Genomic DNA, 23,258 nt, shown 5'->3' on the forward strand with positions numbered 1-23,258 from the left:
GGAAAGAAATGCTGAAAAGTCTTCCAACTATTAAACAAATAAAAATATAGCACAGTATAGCGTAAAGTACATCACGTACCCTTTTACTGTATTTCTCTCATTCACATCTCTGCAAAAAAATATATATATATATAATCACATATGTGTATTTAAAATTTGAAATAAGGTTTAAGAAAATTCTAAGAATATAAGAACATAAGAGTATAAGTGAATGATAAATAAAAAATAAATTGACACCTGTGGATTTGCAGTCTTTCATTCACTCCCTGCTTCAATCTACGCATACTAGGTCTGGCAAGTATCACTGAATGACCTTTGGCAAATAAATGGTCTGGGCCTTACACTGTTCATTTGCACAACATACTAACAGTGCCAACCTATAGGACAGCATGAGGAATAAACTAGTTAATTCCTCACCAGTACACCCTCAATAAATGTAAGCATCAGCACTAGTACACCCTCAATAAATGTAAGCTATTGTTATTGTTTTTTGAGCAGCTACTTGGTGCGAGGCCCTGCACTAAGCACTGGGGATCCAGCCGACAGTACTGCCCAGTTGTCACAAAGCTCAGAGGACTGCCAATGTGACCATTTAATCCTCATTTTTATTCTCTATGATCATTAATGCTCTCATGAAAGTACCAGAAAAGTCAGTTATCTGGGGAAAGTGGCAAGTTTAAGTTTTAAGTCTGAAGTTAAAATTTTGAAAGACCTTACACTTTTATATCCAGTGATTACTTTGTCATGTTCTGGCCAAATAATGTATCCGAATGTCCCAGATGTAGACTAGAAATCATGGGCTCACTCACGGATCTATTAGTTCCCCTTCCTTTCCAATCTCAACCAGAAGTTCAATGCTTTTGCGAATGACAATCACCATTAGCTATGGAAGGGACCTATTTTCCCGTTTGGAAAAAAAAGAATTGAAAATAAAAAGAATAGTATGATAAAAGCTGACTTGTCAAAGCTAAGAAGACAGTCAGAGCTGGAACCAACAGAAAAGACACAAGGGCCTGCAGCAGCTGAGAGGAGCTGAGCTGATGCAGAGGATGGTAAACTGCAATGACCACACAACCCTTGTGCTTCCTCCCTTTAGGAAGTAGGACGTATTTCCCCATCCCCCGAATCTCAGCTGGCCTTGATTTGCTTTTAGCAACAGGATGGAAGGGAGTGATGCTATAGATATTCCAAGGCTAGCACTCACAGGCCTTGTTCATTTGGAACACTGTCACCATGGGAAAAGCCCAGGCTAGCCTTTTTGAGATGCATGAAGAAGGACCTGGTTATCCCAGCTGAGTCCCAGTCATGTAATAAGGCCTTAATAGAGCACCTGGCTCCAACCAAGCTAGCCCAGACCAGGACAACCTACAACTCACAGAATATGAGAAATAATGAGTTTTTGAGTTTTTAGCCACTAAGTTCTTGTTTGTTTGTTTGTTTGTAGACATAGTCTCACTCCGTCACCCAGGCTGGAGTGCAGTGGCATGATCTCAGCTCACTGCAACCTCCGCCTCCCAGGTTGAAGTGATTCTCATGCCTCGGCCTCCCAAGTAGCTGCGATTACAGATGCACACCACCACACCTGGCTAATTTTTTTGTATTTTTCGTAGAGACGGGGTTTCGCCATGTTGGCCAGGCTGGTCTCAAACTCTGGCTTCATGTGATCTGCCTGCCTCGGCCTCCCAAAGTGCTGGGATTACAGGTGTGAGCCATTGCACCTAGCCTAGCCACTAAGTTTTGGGAGTGGTTTGTTAGGAAGCAAAAGCTAACTGATATACCAAAGATAATGGCAGGGAAGACAAGGCATAGACCATGCTACGAGGAAGAATATTCTTATAGGAGTGGGAAAAAGCAAAAAGCCAGAGGAAAATGATTTGAATGATCATAAATCATTTTTGAAACTTGCCAAACAGTATGTGACACAAGCTAACAAAAACATTAAATATGGGAGGGGTGGGGGTAGCCATCTTGTTCCTTAATGAGAGTGGCCAAGTCAGTGCCAGTCCGGGTCTAGGGTCTCAGGGCAAAATAGGATGGGGCTGCTTCACTTGGACCCCCAAGAGAGATGCCCATTCCTGGGTTCCCACTGCCCAGAAGAGACAAGAGTGAATCCCACAGGCTCCACACAGTCTTCCCCAAGATGCTGCTGACCTCACTCCAGAAAAAACCCCCAAATGACCACAGAATCATGGCAGCCTGGATGTTCAGCCTCGGGTTGGATGAGGGGCCTCTCCTTTGGGGCTGACCTAGGAGGAAGGGGTGGCATGCCAAGTCTAGCCACTTTGAGACTTGCTGATTACAATCTCATATGCATAAAGAGACACTCACTTTTTTGTTCATTTATAGTCTAAAAAGGCACAGGAATGTTGATACCAGCTCCAGGAGAAGCTCCCAACATCCACCAAGGGAGCTGCTGATTTAAATCTGCTGGGGTCATTTGTGATGGCCCTGGTGGATCTGACTAGAAGTCTCTGCTCATGTGCAGCATTGTCAGGACTCTGGGTTCAGCCCTGGGGCCCTAGGGAGGCAAACTTCCACCCAGTATAGACCCTTCCACAGCTAGTGAATCTGCTTATTCAGTGGAGGAATCTGTGCTTGAGTAACAAAATCGACATTTCAACAGTACATGTATGTTATATAATGTTAAAGATATCTTACTTATCAAATAAGACTTTGACTTTCAAATTATAATTCAGCTCTTGCAATTTCACCAACAGTCTGGAAAGAAAAATAAAAGCCATTAGTTAAAAAAAATTATCTGTTACAATTTATTTATTATGCCAATTCCCTATTAACGTTTAGATAAACCACTCCCCCTCCAGTTTTAGGGTATTACCAACAAGAAAACTGACAGTTTTGTAGATCTACTTAAGTTTTTGTAAATGTATTTGTAAGAATATATTCCTAGCTGTGGAACTGCTTAGGAAAAATTGTAACACTAATGTTACAATTTTTCATGCAGCCCTGATTTTACATTCCCACCAAAAGTTAATGAGGGTAGCTGTTTACCTCTATAACCTTGCCAATATTGAGTTTCATCACAATTTTGACTTTTGGCCAATTTATATGGATGAAAAATAGCAAACATTACTTTCTACTAAAACTTGTATCTAACCTTTGTCCTCTTGGGAGACAATAAAAACTATTGCTCATAATCAGAAAAAACTGTGTCACATCTATAGTCACCCCAGGGTAGCACGGAAAGATGGAGGGCAGGTGAGAGGGTATGCCTCTGCTCCACTGAGCTGGAGACCTTGGGAAGGAGACCCCAGGGCTCTGTCTGCTCCGTTCAGTGGAGCAGGTGGATGGGATCATATTTCTACTGTCCCTTCCAGCTATGAGTTCTAGAATTCCATGAGGGCTTCAGTGTGACATTGTACCTACCAGCCAGGGAGGGTTACCCAAAGACTTAAATCAGCAACACCCCAGAAAAAGGACCTGGGCCAACTCTGAAGGCCAGTCCAGTTCTTCAGCGTCTAGCTACTCATCATAAGAAGAACGCTTAAAGCAATGTGGCCATTCAATAGAAGAAAAGTAAAGCCACGTATTCCTGGAAACGCTTCTACAATTATTATCAAGGAGAAAGGCTACAAAACAATGTATGTAGCCTACTCTGAGTTTTTAAAAAAGAAATATGTCATATTTGTGTGTGTGTGTGTGTCTCTATATGAAATATTTGTGTAGACATGGAATCCTAATTTTTTAAAAAGGAAACATTATGTCATATTTGTGCGTGTGTGTTTCTGTATGAAATATATATTTGTGTAGACATGGACAAACTCCTGGGAGGACAGGCACTAGGCCATTTACTGTGGTGGTCCACAGATATTTATATCACGGACTGCTTTGAGAATCTGATGAAAGCTATAAATCCATCCATCAGAAAAATGTACATGTTATAAATCCATATTCATACAGCTTCTGGGGTTCATAAGGCTCAGGTTATGAGCCTATGCCCAAGAGGGGTGAGGCAGCCAGGAACTTTTACTCTCTATTGAACATATTTCTGCAATTTGGAATTTTGTTTTCCTGTGAACATGCGTTACATTTATGATTGGAAAAACACCAGGAGTGTGTACATATATGTATATTGGTTACATTTCTACTATGAATATATTAATAAAAGACTCTCAGATATTCTCAGTAAGAGTTCATATTAAAATGCCCCCTGAAAAATTATTTCCTCAAAAGCACCCTATATAACAGTTTTTATAAAAGGAAACTAGGGGTACAAGCTACATGACAGGTGATGTATGGGATGCCATCTTTCCCTTGTTACCTCAACTTCACAGTGAACTGGACCCCTGTCTTCAAGACCAGCGGCCTCTGAGGGTGCGTTGGCATGCAGGGCTGTCTTTCCACCACAAACGAGCTGCAAATACCCAGCAAAGGATAGATACGTTAGCATTTCCATTAAGGTTGAGGCAATCACAATGATCTTCCTAAAAGAAAAAAGGGGGTTAGAGACCATGACCTAAAAAATTGTTTGAAAGATTCTGATAAGTTGGATGAACAAAGTGATATTTTCTAATTAGTAAAGAAATCCCAAAACCTAATAGGGACTTAACAGAAACAGAATAATTGTAATGATCTGTGAAACTATTACATTGAAACAAACATACAATGAAGGCTAGGCACAGTGGCCCATGTCTGTAATCCCAGCACTTTAAGAGGCTGAGGTGGGAAGACTTCTTGAGCCCAGGAGTTCAAGACCAGCTTAGGCAACATAGTGAGACCGTATCTTTACTAATTTTTGTGTTTTTTTTTTTAAATTAGCCAGGCATGGCTAATTAGTCCCAACTACTGGAGGGCTGAAGTGGGAAGATCACTTGAGCCCAGGAGGTGGAGGCTGAAGTGAGCCATGATCACACCACTGCACTCCAGCCTGCATGACAGAGTGAGGCCCTGTCTCAAAAATAAAAAATAAAAAATAAAAACCCCATATTTAATTATGTTCATTTACATGTCAGAATTAAGAAAAAAATGTGCACTCAAAGTACAAGTAATGTTTTTAAATTTTAAAAAACCCAATATACAGGACTTCTTGTTTGAACATTAGCCATAGGGAACCAAGTACATTTTTTAAAACATTACTTCCAATAAGTACGATATTTATTAAACATATCTTCAGTTGTTTTGTTACATAGTATGCAACAAATTACAATATTCTGCAGCCACAAATTATATGCAGAGTATGAAGAAGCTATTAATCATAGTGTAATCTTTCCATTTATAACTCTACAAGGAAGAACTAGCAAATCAGATCTTACATATAACATCTCACTAAACTTTACGCATGGAAAGTGACAGACACTGCTTGTGCTGTTTGATATAAAATGGCTGAACTTCATCTTCAGAAGACTAGACCTGACATCTAAACACGCCAATATAAACATCAAAACAAAATATATTCTAACCAACCACGAGAAAACAGTCTGATATCAGGAAAATACATTATTTTATAAACCAGCACACAAAGGTTTAAAACAGTTCTGAAAATGAAGTTAGCTGTCTTGAGTCAAGAGAATAAAAAAAAAGTCAGTATTGACCATTTACAATCTCTGACCCCTGTGGATATGGTAAGCATCTGTTGTAGTGCAGCTACATACAGTACAATTCAGGCAATTTTGTTTCTTCACTTGGGTTCAGATTGCAAATTCATTACTGTGAGAAAAGGATGGAGGCAAATTTTAGCAGGAACCTCCACCTGACTGCTTCACCAGAGTGCTCTGAATTTTAACACTGGACTTCTCAGTACCACCAGCTGTTGCTCCAGGACCCATTAGCTTTTTAATCTCAGCTGCCATCATCATGGAAGACAGTTCTACATTCGTTGCATTCTTTTTTTTTTTTTTTTTCTTTCTTTGAGACAGAGTCTTGCTCTGTCTCCTAGGCTGGAGTGCAATGGCGCAATCTCGGCTCACTGCAACCTCCGCCACCTGGGTTCAAGTGATTCTCCTGCCTCAGCTTCCCGAGTAGCTGGGATTACAGGCACCTGCCACCACGCCTGGCTAATTTTTGTATTTTTAGTAGGGATGGGGTTTCATCATGTTGGCCAGGCTGCTCTCGAACTCCTGATCTCAGGTGATCCACCCACCTCGGCCTCCCAAAGTGCTGGGATTACAGGCGTGAGCCACCGCGCCCGGCCTTGTTGCATTCTTAACACTGGTTTCCAAAAACAGAATTCCAAGGGAATCAGCAAATTCCTTTGCTGTTGTGTAGTCTACTACTTTCTTTGTGGTCAGATCACACTGTTCCCTACCAACAATTTGTTGACGTTTTCACTGGGATAATGATCTATTTTCTGCAGTCATTGTTTAATATTACTGAAGGACTCCTGTTCTGTCACATCATACACAACTAGGATGCCATTGGCTCCTCTGTAATAACTGGAGATGACTGTTCGAAATCTTTCCTGTTCTGCTGTGTTCCATATTTGAAGCTTGATTGTTTTCCTGTCTAACTCTATAGTTCTTATTTTGAAATCCACACCAATTGTGCTGATGTAGCTTTCTGTATATGTATCATCTGCAAACCTAAGAAGGAGGCAAGACTTTCCAATCCCAGAGTCGCCAATCAGAAGTAATTTGAATAAATAATCATATTTGGGATTCATGCTGGACATGTCACTGTAGCTGCCACTGCTGCCACAGCCACCCTTGCTGCTACAGCTGCTGCCCTGACTCTCCGCGCCAGGGGTAACTGAAGGAAAGGAATGAGATAGGCTGTTCTGGGAGAGCAAATGTCTTCCCCCACTCTGTCCCCTGGAACACAATCAGCAGCCGCTGCCCCTCAGCTATTGCTTCCATTCAAAATCAAGTACATTTTTATCATGTCAAGTTTGCATTTAAAAAAAAAACTTGCAATATGAACCCTTCTTTTCCACTCAGTGACATTTATCTATCTACTAAGTGTGTCTAGAGCACCTACTGTTCACAAGGCACTGTGCTAGGTCCTGCTGGGGGAAAAGGGTGACAAAGGCTTGTCTCTGTCTTCCAGAACCTTATGATATTAAACAAATATAAAGAAATACATAACAACTATATAACAAAAGGCAGAGTAGGAGAGGAACGAAGGGTGACCGTAGGCCACAAACGGAGACAACATCTGTTTGGGAAATCTGGGAAGATTAAATGATGAGATACAAGGTGAAGCTTTTGGGATGATACAATTTTGAAAGCAGGTACACGAAAACAAGGTTCTAAGGAAGAGGAAGTATCCTCAGGACAGCCACAGAAAAGCAAGTGTGCGGCATGGCCCCTATAGGAATCAGCAAGAGGTCAAGTTTGCCTAGAAAGGGGTGTGTGTGGACATGAAGCGTGGAGTGGTCAGCTAGGTCCAGGCTGCAGAAGGGGGGCCGTGAATGCCCAGTTGGGCATTCACTTGGATCAGCAGGTGATGAGGAACCAGAATGGAACTCTGCTCTGGGACAGCACTGGTCACAGGGAGGAAGGACTGGGAAGGAGGACTGGTGGGGAGGCTGGGGAAGAGTCCAGAAAGGAGGATTTGAGAGCCTGAGACATAAGGAGGGGAGAGGAGGAGGTGAGGCATGTTAGGGTCATGGCGGAGACTCAGCCAAAGGGGAAGGAGGAGTGGAAGGTTACTACAGCTTCCAGCCTAGCTGGCCGCAAGAGTGAAGAACCACTGGTATAACCAAATAATTCAGGAAGAGTCATTGTCATTAAAAAATGTGAGGCCAGGCACAGTGGCTCACGCCTGTAATCCCAGCATTTGGGAGGCCGAGGAGGGCAGATCACCTGAGGTCAGGAGCTGGAAACCAGCCTGGCCAACATGGCAAAACCCAGTCTCTACTGAAAAAAATTAGCCAGGTGGGGTGGCGTGCGCCTGTAGTCCCAGCTACTTGGGAGGCTGAGGCAGGAGGATTGCTTGAACCTGGGAGGTGGAGGTTGCAGTGAGCCAAGATCATGCCACTGCACTCCAGCCTGAGTGATAGGTGAGACTCCATCTCAAAAAAAAAAAGAAAAAAAAATATATATAAAACACCTGTTAAACCCTTGTAAATCATCTGAATTATGGTAAAATGTTCCTCTGTATAGACTGATTACAGAAGGTACAAATAAATGTCCCTTGAGTTACCTCTGAATGAGCTGCTGGAAAAGACTGAAGGTGCGGTCCCATAACACTTGTTTGTTTTTTGTGATAGGGTCATGTTCGTAGGTGTATTTCTGTTCCAATTCCTCCAGCTTTTTAAGCTGCTGCCGAACTTGCTGCAGACTCTCCGCAACTATAGTGAACCTGGGAAGACACAAGACACAGATGTCTCTATGAGAAGCAGTCCAGAAGCAGCCTGGATTAAAGGGAATCACGGTATATTAGTCCATTCTCATGCTGCTAATAAAGACATACTCAGGACCGGGGAATTTATAAAGGAAAGAGGTTTAATTGACACATAGTTCCACATGGCTGAGGAGGCCTCACAATCATGGCAGAAGGCAAATGAGGAGCAAAGTCACATCTTACATGGTGGCAGGCAAGAGAGCTTGTGGAGAGAAACTCCCACTCATAAAACCATCAGATCTCGTGAGACTTACTACCATGAGAACAGTATTGGGGGAACCACCCCCATGATTCAATTATCTCCACCTGGCCCTGCCCTTGACACATGGGGATTATTACAATTCAAGGTGAGATTTGGGTGGGGACACAGCCAAACCATATCGCATGGAAACCAACAAGTGGTTATATGCAACATAAAATGTCACCTAGGATGTCATGCTCTGCCCTCTAGGGAAAAACAAAGGGAAAGAGGCTTGTGCCAGCAGTAGAAGCTTTGTTATTTGAGGAGTAAAACTAACATGCACTGACTGATTACAGCCTAGATCAAAAGCCTCTACACACCACTGAGGCCTATGTGAGGAGAGATGGGTGGGGGCAGGGCTTCTAGGTGATCTGTGACTGGCGCAGGGCAAAGAGGAGGCCAGAGGCAGGGAAAACAGCAAAGCAGGTGCTTCCGGGTGATGCAAGAGGCAACGAGGAGCCACTGCAGGTTCTGTCAAGAGAGTGGCATCAGCAAGCAGTGTCTCGGCAGGACCAGTCAGAGATGCACGGCAGAGGGGCAGGAGGAGACACAGAGAAGGGAGGCAAGGCCGGGGACAGGAAGAGAGGAAGAATGACGATTCTGGTTTCACTCAACTGAAAGGAGAAGGCAGTATGCTCAGTCTAGACCCTAAACATATAAAGCCAATGAGTAAACCTAGTGATTGCTCTTAGTCTTCCTTCCTTACAGTCAACTGCTAACAGCAACACAGGCTGGGGAAACGCTGTTTTATTCGCTTGCAGTAATGACAGAAGAAAACCTTTTAAAAGTGTCTTCTTCCCTGGGAAAAGTATCTACTTCACTTTCTGATTTTACTCGATCCCAGTTCAAAGCCCTGGGACAGCAGCCCTTCGTCAGGAAAGGAGAAGGCAGGATAACGGCTGGCTGAGTTCCAGAGGAGAAGCTAAACCCGTGTCCCCAACTCTGCTTGCACACAGAGAAAATGACAATCCTTAGCACAGTGGGAAAACTAGAGGGCATGTGTGTCCCTACAAGAGGCTCCTGTGGTCTAGGAGGACCACTAGGGGGCTCTAGACACCCCAGGGCCTCCCTGGCCACCTGAAGGGCTTTAGGGTTGTCAGTATCCCTCAAGGCACATGAGGCGCACTAGGCTCAGAAGTTCTGCTCTAACCCACAAGAAACCTGGGGTACCTACAGGCAATTCACAGAACAAAAATAAATGGCTGAATATTAATTGTGATTTTTTTAAAATTGGCAATATAGAAAATAACCTCGTGAGATCTCTGGTCCTTGGACCCTTAGCTATTGTCCCAGGCCACCTTCCCTCACGTTCACTCTGTGATCCCAAGTTCAGCTCCTGTTGCCCCTCACCTGGACCACACTAATATGCTAATAGTATTCCAACTGGTCTTTCTGTCTCTATCCTATCCTCCAGGCTGTGGCCAGAGTGCCCTTTCTAAATCGAAGATCAGAGAAATACATCTCCTGCTTAAGAAAAAAGCCTGCCTTGGCTCAGCAGTACAGCTGCGTACATCTCCCATTCCTAGCATGGTGCTGAGAACCTGCACCATCAGGCTCCAGCATCTCCCACCGGGTCCACTTTCCTTCCCATCTCCCCAGACACCCCACTCTCCAGCCACCCAATACAGTCCCTGCAGGCTCCCACGTGTGTGCCTTTGCACACGCTGTGCTCTGTGCTGGAAAGCGCTTCCCCTTGATCTACGTGGAGTAATCCTAGTGACTTTTGAGTCAGCACAAGGCCACTTCCTCTATGAAACCTTCCCTGGAGATGCTTTCCTTTGTCCTCCACAGAACCCTGATGGCCTTTTGCTAGAGCGCCTGGATACTTTTACCACACAGAATTATTACCATGTCTACATCCCCCCTCCACACTGAGAACTCCTTATTGGCAAGGGCCAAGAATCATTCATCCTTGTGTGCCCAGGTCCTACAGTGCCCGGCACACAGTAGGCATTTAATAAGTATTACTGGATGGATGACTGAATGAATGTTTCCTAACAAACTATTCTGTAAGCCTAGAAACATGCCTCAAGCTATTTTGTTTTTAAGGAAACATTAGGAGTCAAGTCGTTAAATGTGTTCTGTAACGACCATGTCACTGATGTTTTGTACAGTCAAACGACACATCCCTTGGTACAGGAGTGCTCCAAACCAAGCAGACGTGGCTGAACGTGGCGAGTCAGGAATAACACTGTGCTTTCCAAGGGAGTGTTTCCAGGGTAAGCAGAAGCTGGACTACGTCAAACTCTATACTAACGTTTTGACAGGGTCCATTCAACTAACACAGCTCAAAGGTACATTTATGTGTTTATGTGGTTAGCCAGTCAGCTGCCAGTTTTCCGCTTTGGAGAATCTTACCAGTTCTGCAGCTGATCCAGGCAAGCATTGGGCGGCCCCCCAATACAGGCGCTCTGCTGTCTCCGCTTCCACTCCACTAGTTCATCATTAATCAGGGCATTCTGGGTAAGTTCAGTGACATTCAGCAACTCTATTATTTTGTGAACTACTTCCTAAAGGCAGTAGAAGAAACGATGTGAAATAAATTCATTTTTAATCACTGATTTTTAAATTTTTTTTTAAAAGAAAAGCAAATATCATTTCATTCTCAACTGGGGCTCTAAGCCAGGTGGTTATAAAAATAATTTTTCCTCTCTTCTAAACTTTGAGTCCATTATTTACAGTGTATAACAAAAGTGGCATGCTATTCTGGAAAGTAAATAACTACCTTTCTCTTATTGTCAAGCATTAAATACATCTTCTTGAGTAACAGCTGTTCTTGTTTCTGATCACTCTTTGCCACACCATTGGTCTCGTGTTCTATAAATTGAGAGACAGCCAGTAAATATATTTATATAAAGAAGACAAAACCAACAAAAGCCAAGATTCATATAAATTTAGGATAAATATGACACAAATGCTGCCTAGTGACAGGTCAAAGTTTGGCTTTCTTCGATCTTTAATAAACACGAAAAAAAAGTCCTAAGTATAACAACTAGACACACTGCAACAAAATACTTGTTTTCAAAAATCAGCTGGGCGCAGTGGCAGGCGCCTGTAGTCCCAGCTACTCGGGAGGCTGAGGCAGGAGAACAGCATGAACCCAGGAGGCAGAGCTTGGAGTGAGCTGAGATCTCGCCACTGCACTCCAGCCTGGGCAACAAAGCGAGACTCCGTCTCAAAAAAAAAAAAAAAAACAAACTTGTTTTCAGTGACCCATGTAAATCAGACATAGTAGTATCTGCCACTTAAGACACTGTCAGGTAATCACCTAAATAAATATAAACAATGGAATTCAAAACTTCAGATAAAAAATGTATACAAGGCATAGCTGTAGCTTTCAAAGAGAAGTAGATGAGTAGGAAGTAGTAGTTGAAGTTGCTGTCTCTCATACTTTCTACTCAAGTCATACTGATAATCTCTGCCTATGAACCATGGTATACCCCAGATGATGAATACAATAACAGCAGTACCCTACATGTTCTACACAATGTACATTCTTGAGTTCTTTTCTGTTGCTACTCTCATTAAAAACACACAACAGTAACAAAATACAGTAAAATTGCTTTAAAACATGAGAAAAATACTGAGCTTATCTGCAGTGTATACACGTGGACCTGCAACGTTTGAAGAAACCTGAGATATTAGGGCAGGGGAATTCCACATATCTACTGCTCTGTGTCAGTCAGTGGGCTAGGCGCAATAAATAAGGTGAGTAACACATAACCAGTGGTTATCAAGTAGGGGTCACTGACCCCTAGGGGACTTTTGGCAATCTCTGGAGACAGTTTTGGTTGTCACTAGTGAGGGCTCCTGGGTAGTGCTACTGGCATCTGGTGGGTAAAAGTCAGGGATGCTGTTAACCACTCTACAATGCCAGGACAGACCCCACAACAAATTAGCCCGAAATGTCAATAGTATTGGATGTTAAGAAACCCTGGCCTGGGTTATCAAGGAAGAATTCAGAGTCATAAAATAGTCAGCAAATAGAAAGGAGTAATCATCTTCGTTATCTAGTGTGAACAGAAAAAATTACAGCCAATGGGCACCACTTCAGTTGTGAACTCTTACCTCTGTTCTGCAAGGTTTTGCATTTGAAGTCATATTCATCTTGTAAATCTTCCAGGCTCTTGATTTCATGCTCTATACACTACAAATAAAGATGTAAACATGGTTTCTATTGATCAGCAACTTCCAAAGACTTTAGGCAACAGAGTATTGCTTCTATGGAACCCAGAGAAATGTGAAAACAATTCCAGCTCCCCCAAAAAGAGATCTGACTTGGAGAGTTCTAATCATATACATGAAATAATTTCTATTTCATTAATAAGTATGTCATAACATTTTTAAAAAAGCAAACGTACAGTAATTCTCAAACTGATTTGTATGTCCTTAACCTGGTTCCAGCGCCTAAATTTTGATTCTTCCTCATCATCTTTGAGACTACCTCTGAGATATGATTTAAGAACTCCACTGTGAAGCCCACAGCAGGGTGGGAAAAAGCTCACAGAAAATTTCCTCATTCCTTCCAAGTAAGAAAAGTGACCATACATCCCTGCTTTACTGGGACAGACCTGGTTTCATACTTGCTATAATTACAAACAGTGCCCTCTTGGCGGCTCAAATGCATCTCCATCTGGACAATAAATTGTACGTTCATTCTACAAATAAGCCTCATTTGTTTAGAATTTAGTCACATTTCCACATATTCTTCTCTGGATTTCCATGGCTATTTCTAGACTGGGCTCACTCGATTTCTACTTTAATGAGATGTTTCCCTAGGAGACCGCAGGATGAAGTTGCTCCAAAGAATGTGGAGTTTGGGAAGATGCTGTCTGAAGCATATAAGTCAAGGCCATACTGGTGTTACCCAGAGATCCACAGAGGACCAAACCCCTAAGCTGAAAGGCCTTTTCCACAAACACAGGCCTGTGTGAAAAAGAACTCCTCAACCCTCCCCGCACCAGCCCTAACAGTAGAGAGGAGTAAATGTGCACCATCGAGGGCGCCAGAGCAGCCCTGTGCTTCCATAAATTGACTTAGAAGTTTTACCCTAAAATTGCTGTGGATGTCTTAATCAGAAATGTATCCAAATTGCTTTCAATAAAATGTATTTTTGTTCCTCTTCCAAGTCTTAGGATAAAACAGATGATTGGGAAAGATGGGCCATGTTTATCCTGGGGCACTGTGATTTGAGAGGTGTGGACATAAAGGCCCATTTAGAGCAGCAACATCTCATTTACTGGGTACTGGGCAAAGTCAACATTTACTGCATGATCTTTCAGGGAAGAAAAAGATAAACTCAATGTTTGGCAGTTATAAGAGGCCATTCAAAAAGTCTATCTGGTCATTGATTTTACCAATTTGTTTACTTATAGCTTGAGACTTCTGCAAAATTTTTCTTCCCAACTACTTAAAAGACTGAACACAGTTACTAGGTTTACACCCCAAGCAATTGAAACCTTTTTTCCCCTACAGAAAGTTTCAGAATAAATGCATGCGTTTACTCAATACTCACCATAACCTTGTCCTTCACATTTCTGACTTTACTGTCAAGCTCTTTCTGTTTGTCTAACATCACTGTGCTCTGAATATTCCCCGACTGAGCCTGTAATGGGAAGGGCATGATTATAGCCATCATTTTCTCCAGGGTGTGTACTTGATGGTTACACTCCAAAGTCAAGTCCCCACCTGCCTTCCAGACCTTCTCACATGTACTACAGGCTTCCTGCTTATGTGTCAATAAGAAATTTTTCCCAAGGCCCTGGAAAATGCTGGCAAACTGTTAACAAGGTTACAAAAAAACTAGGCTCAATTCATGTCTAAAATAAACAGTATTTCTGGGAGTTTCCATTAATTCATACAGTTGCATGGTACCACACTGGAATTTAGTTCACGGTTTCTCAAATACTATACACAAGATTACTCTTATTAACCCTGTCCTTATTTATCTTAAAGTTTTCTGATTCAAAGTGTGGTCCTCAGACCAGCAGCATCTCACCACCTAGGATCTTGCTGGAATATCTCAAGGGCTAATAAGATTATGGGATCAGAAAACCCTATTTTAACACAATTCCGGGTGATCCTGAGGTATACTGAAATATGAAAGCATTCCATTAAGGCCATCAATGAAAATCTGCTACTATAAAGTCAATAATGAATATAAACCCAGACTTGCCTGGGAGTATTCAGTCCTATTTTTGATAATCAGAACACTCAGAAGTGACAGGGTCTCTACTTGCTTCATACACCAGATTACCCTGCACATACTTACAAGGTACTAAGTAAACGTCAGGCAGTGTTCTAGGCTCAGGTGTTATCGAGTGGTAACCAGTGGTCCCTGTTCTCATAGAGACTGAATTCTAGAAAGATGTTATTTTTTTAGAGTTAAATCCCCCACACAGCAAAAACTGTGCTTGTCAACCTTTCTTACACAGTGCCCTATACAGCACAGATTCTATGGGGGTGTTTTTACATATGCAATTCTATCAATCTTTTCTTCTTTATGTCTGGAATTTTCCTTATATTAGCCCTTCCCTATTGACATTACAGCATTCACTCATTTTTTTCCCTAGCACTTGCAAGGTTTCCTTTTTTTCTTTTTAACTTTTAGATTGCTGATATATTTGTTTATTCTCATGATCAGAGTGAAGTATGGGTCCACTTTTTGCTTTCACTTTTTTTCCAATTAGCTTTCCATTTGTCTTAACAACACTTACTGAAAAGTCCATTATTTTCCCCAGTGCTCTGCGCTGCCAACTTTATCACATAAATTTCCATATGCACACGGGTTTCCTTCTAGATTTTTCTTTTCTTTCCCATTGGCCTGTTTATTCATAAGCCTGAACCCTTGAAGGATGTCTGACTATAGAGGATTTACAGTCTATCTAGTAGGGCCAGTCCCATTTCATTGCTCTGCTTGTTCAGAAGTTGCCTCGCTACTCTTGCATGTTTATTTTTTATAAATTTCAGAACCAATTTGTATAGCTCCAGAAAACAACTTGTTGGTATTTTTATTGGGATCACATTAAAATTACAAGTTAACTCAGGGAGAGCTAATATCTTTATGATGTTGTTTTTAATTCTTATGCTTCTAATGGTTTTCTCTTGTCTAATTGCATTAGCCAATACCACCAATACAATGCTAAATAGCAGTGGAAACACAGCATCCTTGCTGTGTTTCTGACTTACTGGAGTTTTCCCAGTTAGGTAAGATACTGTCTCTAGAATGGAGATATACATATTTTTGTATGTTAAAGAGGTACCCATCAATTCCTATCTTATTCAATGTTTTTATCAGGAATGAGTATTGAATTCTGTCAGGTCTTTTCAGCTTCTGTGGAAGGAAGTAAATGCTTTTTTCTCCTTGTAGCTATTAATTTAGTGAATTGCATTAATAGGTTGCCCAGTCATGGACTACCCTTGTAACCTATAATAAATCATATTTGGTCATGTCCTTTCTTAACGCAGTATTTAATTCTGATCCCTAATATCTTATTGAGGACTTTTATATTGATACTCAGCAGTAAAACTGGTCCATAATTTTTTGTTTTATCTTTATCAGGCATACGTCATCAAAGTTATTCTCTCTTCATAGGAAGTTTCCCTTCATGTTATATATTTTCCAATAGCAAAAGTTCAAAGCATGTGAATTGTATCAGCTGTAAAGTGTGTATTAGAAATACATGAATGTTATTGGTATACTCTGTAAGTCCAAGGTGCCACATATCACTAAGTGACAAAAGGGGTTTCTCTGGGCAGTCAGAATAAGTTGTCACTCTGAGCAGTTCCATACAGCTTTCTGCCTGCGCAGGGAAATCTTTGCTGTTGTCTAATTCTGATATGGTTTGGATCTGTGTCCCCACCCAAATCTCATGAATTGGAATCCCCAGTGTTGGAAGTGGGGCCTGGTGGAAGGTGATTGGATCATGGGGATGGTTTCTCATGAATAGTTTAGCACCATCCTCTTGGTACTATCCTTGTGATCATGAGTTCTCACGAGATCTGGTTAAGTGTGGAGCACCTCTCCCCTGCTTCCTCCTGCTCTGGCCATGTGATATGTGTGCTCCCCCTTCACCTTCTGCTATGACTGTAAGTTTCCTGAGGCCTCCCCAGAAACTGAGCAGATGCCAGCACCATGCTTCCTGTACAGCCTGCAGAACCGTAAGTCAATTAAACCTCTTTTCTTATAAATTACCCAATCTCAGGTATTTCTTTATAGCCATGCAAGAACAGACTAATACAACTTCTAAGCCAGCAGGATGTGGGCACCATGTCCTGTGGGCTTTGTAACAGCTGGGACACTACACCTAGAGAGAGGGACCAGGCCACTGGAGAATTCTGACTTCCCAGGCCTCCTCCCAAATGACCAAGGCTCGGTTTAGAGAACAGGGATATAAACAATGACTGTAAGAGAGCAGCTACATCCCCAGCTTCTACATCCCCTTTCTACTGACTTGCTGGGAGATGCTTGGTGGAAAAACCTGGTGACTGTGGCAGGCCTAAGAAACCTCCTGCTTCCAACTTGGGCAGCAGTCCCTCCAAGTCACTCAAACCCTTGGTGTTCTCTTACCCCTTCCTCTCATCCCTCCCTGCTTCCCTCCACCCTGCCCCCATCTGCTAAGCAGATGCTTGGCTGCTCCTGCACACTTTAGTACTGACACCACTTTCACAGTGAGTCCTTAACTTTTTAACTTTCTAAGAAACCAGGAGTACTGAAACCACGGGAATGTCAAACACTGAAGTTGGAAGGGACTTCAGCTGTCATTGACTCTTACTTTCTCGTTTCACTACTGTACCTCTAGAGACCTTGTTTGGATGGGAACTTGGTTACTCCAGACCCCAGACCAAAGAAAAGTCTTCTACTCAGGAAGGGGGTCCTTTTCAATGGAATGAGCAGTTGTCCAAGTAAGGGAATAGGCACTCCACGGGTGTGAGAGGTTCCAGCCAGAAAGCCCTCATATCCCATCCCACAGATTAGAAAACTGAAGAGTGACTTCTCCAGTGAACTAGTTTTAGAGTTGGACAATACTGGGTTTAAATTCCAAACCTACTTCTCATTAGCTCTGTGGCCCTGAGCGAAGTACCTAACCTCTAAACCTTAGTTTTCTCATCTTTAAAATGGGTACAAGAATACCTAACTTCAATGATAGTTTTGAAAGTATTTACTCAAATGAAATAATGTTTATAAAGTGCTTAGCACAGGGCCTGAAACATGATAAGCACTCAGCATATGGTAACCATTAGTCCTTAAGAACACAAAGATGGAACAGAAAAGGAAGCTTAGAATCCACCTCATGTCTTTCCCTCCCACCTGAAAGAAATTCTCCCCATCCCTTCAGACCCTATGGACCTAAATTCTTGTCCAGACATGCAATGAGCTTTTTCACCACAAAGAAAAAAAGAAAGAAAAAAACTTAGTGTGCTGTAAGACAGCACACGAAACATTTATAGTCTACTAGAGTGTGTATAGCATAATATTCTCTTAAATGTATTTTCTAAAAGCTCTTATATTAAAACAAAAAATAACGGGAACAATAATTTCCCATCTCAGCATGTCTACAGAATTCTGTGGTCTCTAAATGATCTGAACTGACTTGGAATTTTGCATGTTTTTAACTTGTTGAATCTGTTGAATCCCCATGTACCTATCACACAGTTTCAACAATTAGCATTCATGGACACCCTTGTTTCATCCCTATTCTCCTTACTTTTCTAGTCCCCAAATGGGATTATTTGAAGCAAATACCAGACATCACATCATTCCATACACATTTACTTTAGCATGAATAGAATATACACAGTCATGTACTACATAACAATGGTTCAGTCAATGATGGACCGCGTATATGACAGTGGCCCCATAAGATTAGAATGGAGCTGCCCTATATGGGGATACCATCTTTTATCTTTTACACACTATCTGTACTGTACCTTTTCTATGTTTAGATACACAAATAACATTGTGTTACAATTGCCCAAAGCGTTCAGTACAACTTCATATTGTACGGGTTTGTAGCCTAGGAGCAATAGGCTTTACCATATAGTGTAGGTGTATGGTAGGTTATACCACCTGGGTTTGTGTAAATGCACTCTATAATGTTCGCACAAAAACGCAATCACCTAGTGGTGCATTTCTCAGAATGTATCTGTGTCATTAAGTGATGCATGACTGTATTAATAAAATAAAGTTATTTCAACAAGGGGGGAAATGGTCAGGAAATGTTTCTGACCTACCTAGCCAATAGTTGGCTAGATAACTTTGGAAAGGAGGCACCTATTGTGACTTTTCCCTTTCCCTGACATCCCCAGATACCCAGAAACTTCCCTCACACCCTAAGAAGGCTTTGTAAAGGTGTTCACGGACTCAGGTGTCCTCTGAGAGGCTCAAAACAATCCCCAGATTACCCACATTTTTAATGGGGAGGGAGCTCAAAAGCTGGTAAACCTTCAAGATCCAAAGCCAGGGGATGGGGTTCATGTGGGAGAGCAGAGGTCACCTACTCTGCTGCCAATGCCAACTCTGGGCCAAGGGGACAAATGTGAGGAGGACATGCTTGCAGCTGGGGGAAATAGGTTGTCCTTCTGCCCATCTTTGCTCCTGGCTGTCCTTTCAAGTCTATTAGAAATACAGAGGAGGCCCACGCATACTGCTTTTAGGATGGAAGCCCCATATAATCAAAATTGCCGGCTGAAAATCTCTCAGGTATATGCCAGGTTAGAGACAGGCACACCTCTTCCAGAGGAGACAACCTGGCCAGCTTCTCCTCCAACGTTGATATACACCTTTGTTCCCTAGGCTGGGTACCAGATGAGCTAGCCAGCTTGAGTTTAGAATAAGCAATATGTATCTTTACATGCTCAGTTCAGCAAGATGCTATCAGTGTGACAGGAGGATGGGAACTATACGCCTACGGAAGTGACAAGATTACAAGGACTGGGACAAATGCTCAGGCAGTGTGTGGAGAATGGCATCCTCCACCACACCTAAACTCTCTCCCTCTCCACTGTCGCACAGTTCACTTCGGTAGTTATTTGTTGGCGAAATGCACACGGGATGCATACTGTGTCCTCTGGCATCCATATAGGAATGGGCTCCTCCAGAACAATCCATAACATGGTGGCTTCACACTGCCTGCCTGTTGGCTTGTTGTCACCACCCCAGTGCTCAAGAAAGGAATACTAAATGCCATAGCAACTTCAAAACTCTGCTGAACCCTGACAACTAGGAAGGTTTGTATTAGGAGTAATAAAACAATGATCAAAAATCTTGATACTAGTACAACTCTGACTCATTTACTGTTTGATGTCTTGAATATTTAATAGGTATCTTGATCTTGCTCAAAACAAAGCCCTTGATTTTCCCTTCAGCCTCCTCTTCTCTCCACAAACCTATTGTGTCCTACAAAACTCCCGCCCCTGCCTCCTCCTTGCCTTTCCAGCTACGTGAACAGTATTATCAGTTTTCAAGGGGTTCTAGTAGCTGCTGTAGAGCCATCCTTGACTTTCTGCTCTCACTCCTGCATGTAATCCTTCAATATAAGGATCCTTGTATATTGGTACCACATCCAAAGCATAACCTGAGTGTGTCCACCTCTTCCTACCTCCACTGATTCTACTGAGCGCAAGCTTCCACTGCCTCTACCTTGGACAGCTGCAAGGTAGCTATCCTCTATCTGCCTGCTTCCATTCCTGTGCCAGCAACTCAGAGGCCTTTCCTGACCCTGATCTAAAGGAACAACCCCACTCCCAGCCACTCCATGAATTCAGCATGTTATCTTCTCAGCACTTTATGCTACCCAGAAGTATCTTGTTTATATGTTCTCTCTCCTCGTTAGAACTTAATTCCATTAGATTAGGATCTTTCTTAAAGCCTGGTTCTATAAAATCTCTAAATCTGATTCTCCCACTTCTTGGAGCTATAAAATTAGAGAGATATTCATCATTGCTTTGACATGGGCCCCAATAGTATTTGATGAATGAATACATTTTTATTTTATTATAATTTTTGTGTTCAATGAGAAAAAAGTACCTGATTAAATCTCTGGGCGTTTTCCAGAATTTTCCTTTCTTCCTTCAGACAGCTGTAAATGATCATAGACATCTGGATTGGGTCTTCCTGAAAATTATCCTAGATTTGAGTGGTTAGAACAAAAATAAATTAAAATGCAGAATGTTTACATTATTGTGTATTGTAAGTTGACATTAATTTGTTTATATTCTCTGGGAAACCTCATCTCTCATCTATTAAATTCTATATAAGCTATGTTTGTTAAAATCAAAATATTTCTTTCACGAATTATGACAAAAAATGCTTTAACTTTCTAAGTGCAGGTACCTAAAGTACTGTTTGATTTAAAAACAAGTATTTTCACATATGGTTCATATAATATTTTTACTTTAATATCTTTCCATATTTCTGAAGGCCAATTATCTTCTGTTAGGATCCCAAGACAATGCAAATGATATAAAAACTATACATGACATTCCTCAATGAATGCATCTGTTGGTCTAAGCTTTGAACTAGACCAAAGATATTCATCTAGGGTTTTCTGTTGCCATTGTCAAAGCTAGTTTGCAAAACACTAGCAATAGCAATAATGGCTCTTTATACAGGTACATTCATGCAAGGTCTGTATGAGAGCAAATTTCTGTAAAGTTAATTTGATTTCCCCACTCACTGGTATATAAAATCATAAATACATTCACAAAGGAAAAAAAAAAAAAACTTCCAATTACCTAAGCTGAAAAGTTCAGTTGTATTGTATGAAAGAAGAAAATGATAACTTTCACCTCCATTAAAACAGAAAAGTTCTGTTATTACAGGACATAAATATGATAGCCACGCCAAGGGCACGCTGGGAGTACACTTGAAGAACCCCTAAAACTCTGTGGCATGTTCTCTCATGTCTGGATCTTTCTTTTGACTTTCTCTTCCAGGAGAGGCCAACTCCACCAGAAGCAAGGCAAGGTGGAGTCTAGTTCCTGAAGTCACCTGACTTCCTTAGGTGAAAGTCAAACCTTTCTGGTTTTATTCCTCATTTGCATAGCAACGACCTGAACCTAACCACTAATGTTCCCTGGAGCTTTAATGTATCACTATAGATCACTGCTCTTAAAATGTAGCCCCTTTTCTTTGGTTTAAATATTGACAATTTTTAGTAAAACAAGATTATAGCATCACATTTTTCTCAGGATTACTAACACCTAAGAGGTGATACACTTAACCCTAAAAATTCCTTCTGTGTTTATAAAATAAATTGATATCTTATTTTACTTATGCTATATTTACTGATGCTGTAAATAACATAATGGAGTTAGTCTCTATTACTTCTCTAAATACCAATAAGTGTGTGCTCAATTGTATTTGCTGAATGAAGAAAACCGCCTTCCATAAACATGAGAACATTTCAACTAAAATACGAAAACCAGGTCATACCTGAAGATTACGCTTGCTTTTCCTTATGTTATGCTGTAGCAAGAAGTTATTCTCCAAAGAAAAGCGACTATATTGATCATCCAGCTGTGATAGGAGGTCATGAAAACGGATGGTGGCAAATGAAACATCATTGGCAGCGTGCTCCCTAGGAGATTTAACATTTACACATTTCATTCTAGAACTAAATGTCTATGTAAAACAGACAAAACAAATGTTGGTTTCCTTATTGAAATTATTTAAAATAATGTAAGTATTTTCTTAGGTTTACTTTCTTCTTTTGAAACTGATACTGCTTTTAGCAGCAGTTTATGTGGTATTTCTCTTATGTGCAATTAGCACGAAAAATTCTAGAACTCTAAAAGATTGTGCATGACAGTGTTCATGGTGACTATCTCTGGAGGGGGAAAAGTCAACAGGGGACCCTTCACTTTCTATGTCAAATACTTTCAGGATGCTTTTAAATCAGCAAATAATAAATTTTAAAGTAGAACACCTATCAGTTAAAAAAACGCCCTTGATTTTACTACCTTCTTCATATTTCTAATCAATGTTTAACCATTAATTTGGTTTTATTTCTTTTAAATTACTTCTTTCTATAGTCTGGATCCTAAGTTGGAAAATAATTGGTGTCAGTATTCTCTAACTTGTCCAAAGCATTTAGGAGTATCTATCATAAATTAAATTTGACAAAACTACATAAAAGTGCTTAATGACTAATATACTTAACTTTGTTGAGACACACGTCATTTTTTAAATCAACAAACTTTTCTACAACAAATAATTCCAGTGGCCATTGATGGAATTCATCTTCCAGTAAACATGGCCCCAAGTCACTTAATCAACCAGTATTTTTAAGGTGTAAACTTCTTCTTCTGTCTAGTGAATTTTCCTTACCAGTCTTGCTTTTCTAACCACTGTGCCAGGTATTGTCTGATTTCCATGGGAAAACTGTCATCATAAAGCTGGTGAACCTGCTCCAGGAATTTTGAGTCAAGCTGCTGAAGTTCGTACCACTGAGACATCCTATACGGAAAAAGAATATACATTCTTTCTATGTATATGGAAACCATAGCTCCAAAGAAAGCCTTCCTAGCATCAGGTTGTACTCTTAAATATCTTGCTTAATCCAGAACATAGTTTGTCCCAGGAATATTTTATTTAAATGGCATTTATAGTCTAAAGCCTGTTTTTAATTGAGTTTGGGGATCAACTTTTTTTCTCCTCCACGAAACACATCTTCATGTCTTTGCTTATTGTCAACATATCAGGGCAGCCTTCTCCGGC

General features: G+C 41.2%; 1 protein-coding gene and 1 pseudogene across 1 annotated transcript in view; both read right to left on the minus strand.

The window, feature by feature from the left end:
- The window catches only part of STAT1 (signal transducer and activator of transcription 1), a gene marked incomplete at its 5' end in the record, with an annotated part of 45,161 nt that overhangs the window by 18,074 nt on the left and 3,829 nt on the right, over window positions 1-23,258 (minus strand). Inside the window, 11 exon segments of the mRNA NM_001133211.1 lie at window positions 80-109; window positions 2,659-2,718; window positions 4,280-4,372; window positions 8,098-8,256; window positions 10,898-11,049; window positions 11,265-11,356; window positions 12,608-12,686; window positions 14,055-14,144; window positions 20,568-20,666; window positions 21,975-22,119; window positions 22,869-22,997. Of these exon segments, the coding sequence (NP_001126683.1) occupies window positions 80-109; window positions 2,659-2,718; window positions 4,280-4,372; window positions 8,098-8,256; window positions 10,898-11,049; window positions 11,265-11,356; window positions 12,608-12,686; window positions 14,055-14,144; window positions 20,568-20,666; window positions 21,975-22,119; window positions 22,869-22,996 (1,127 nt within the window).
- LOC129054462 (ras-related protein Rab-1A-like) lies at window positions 4,394-7,687 on the minus strand (annotated as a pseudogene).

This window comes from Pongo abelii, chromosome 11 (assembly GCF_028885655.2).
Source record: "Pongo abelii isolate AG06213 chromosome 11, NHGRI_mPonAbe1-v2.0_pri, whole genome shotgun sequence".
Lineage (NCBI taxonomy): Eukaryota > Metazoa > Chordata > Mammalia > Primates > Hominidae > Pongo > Pongo abelii.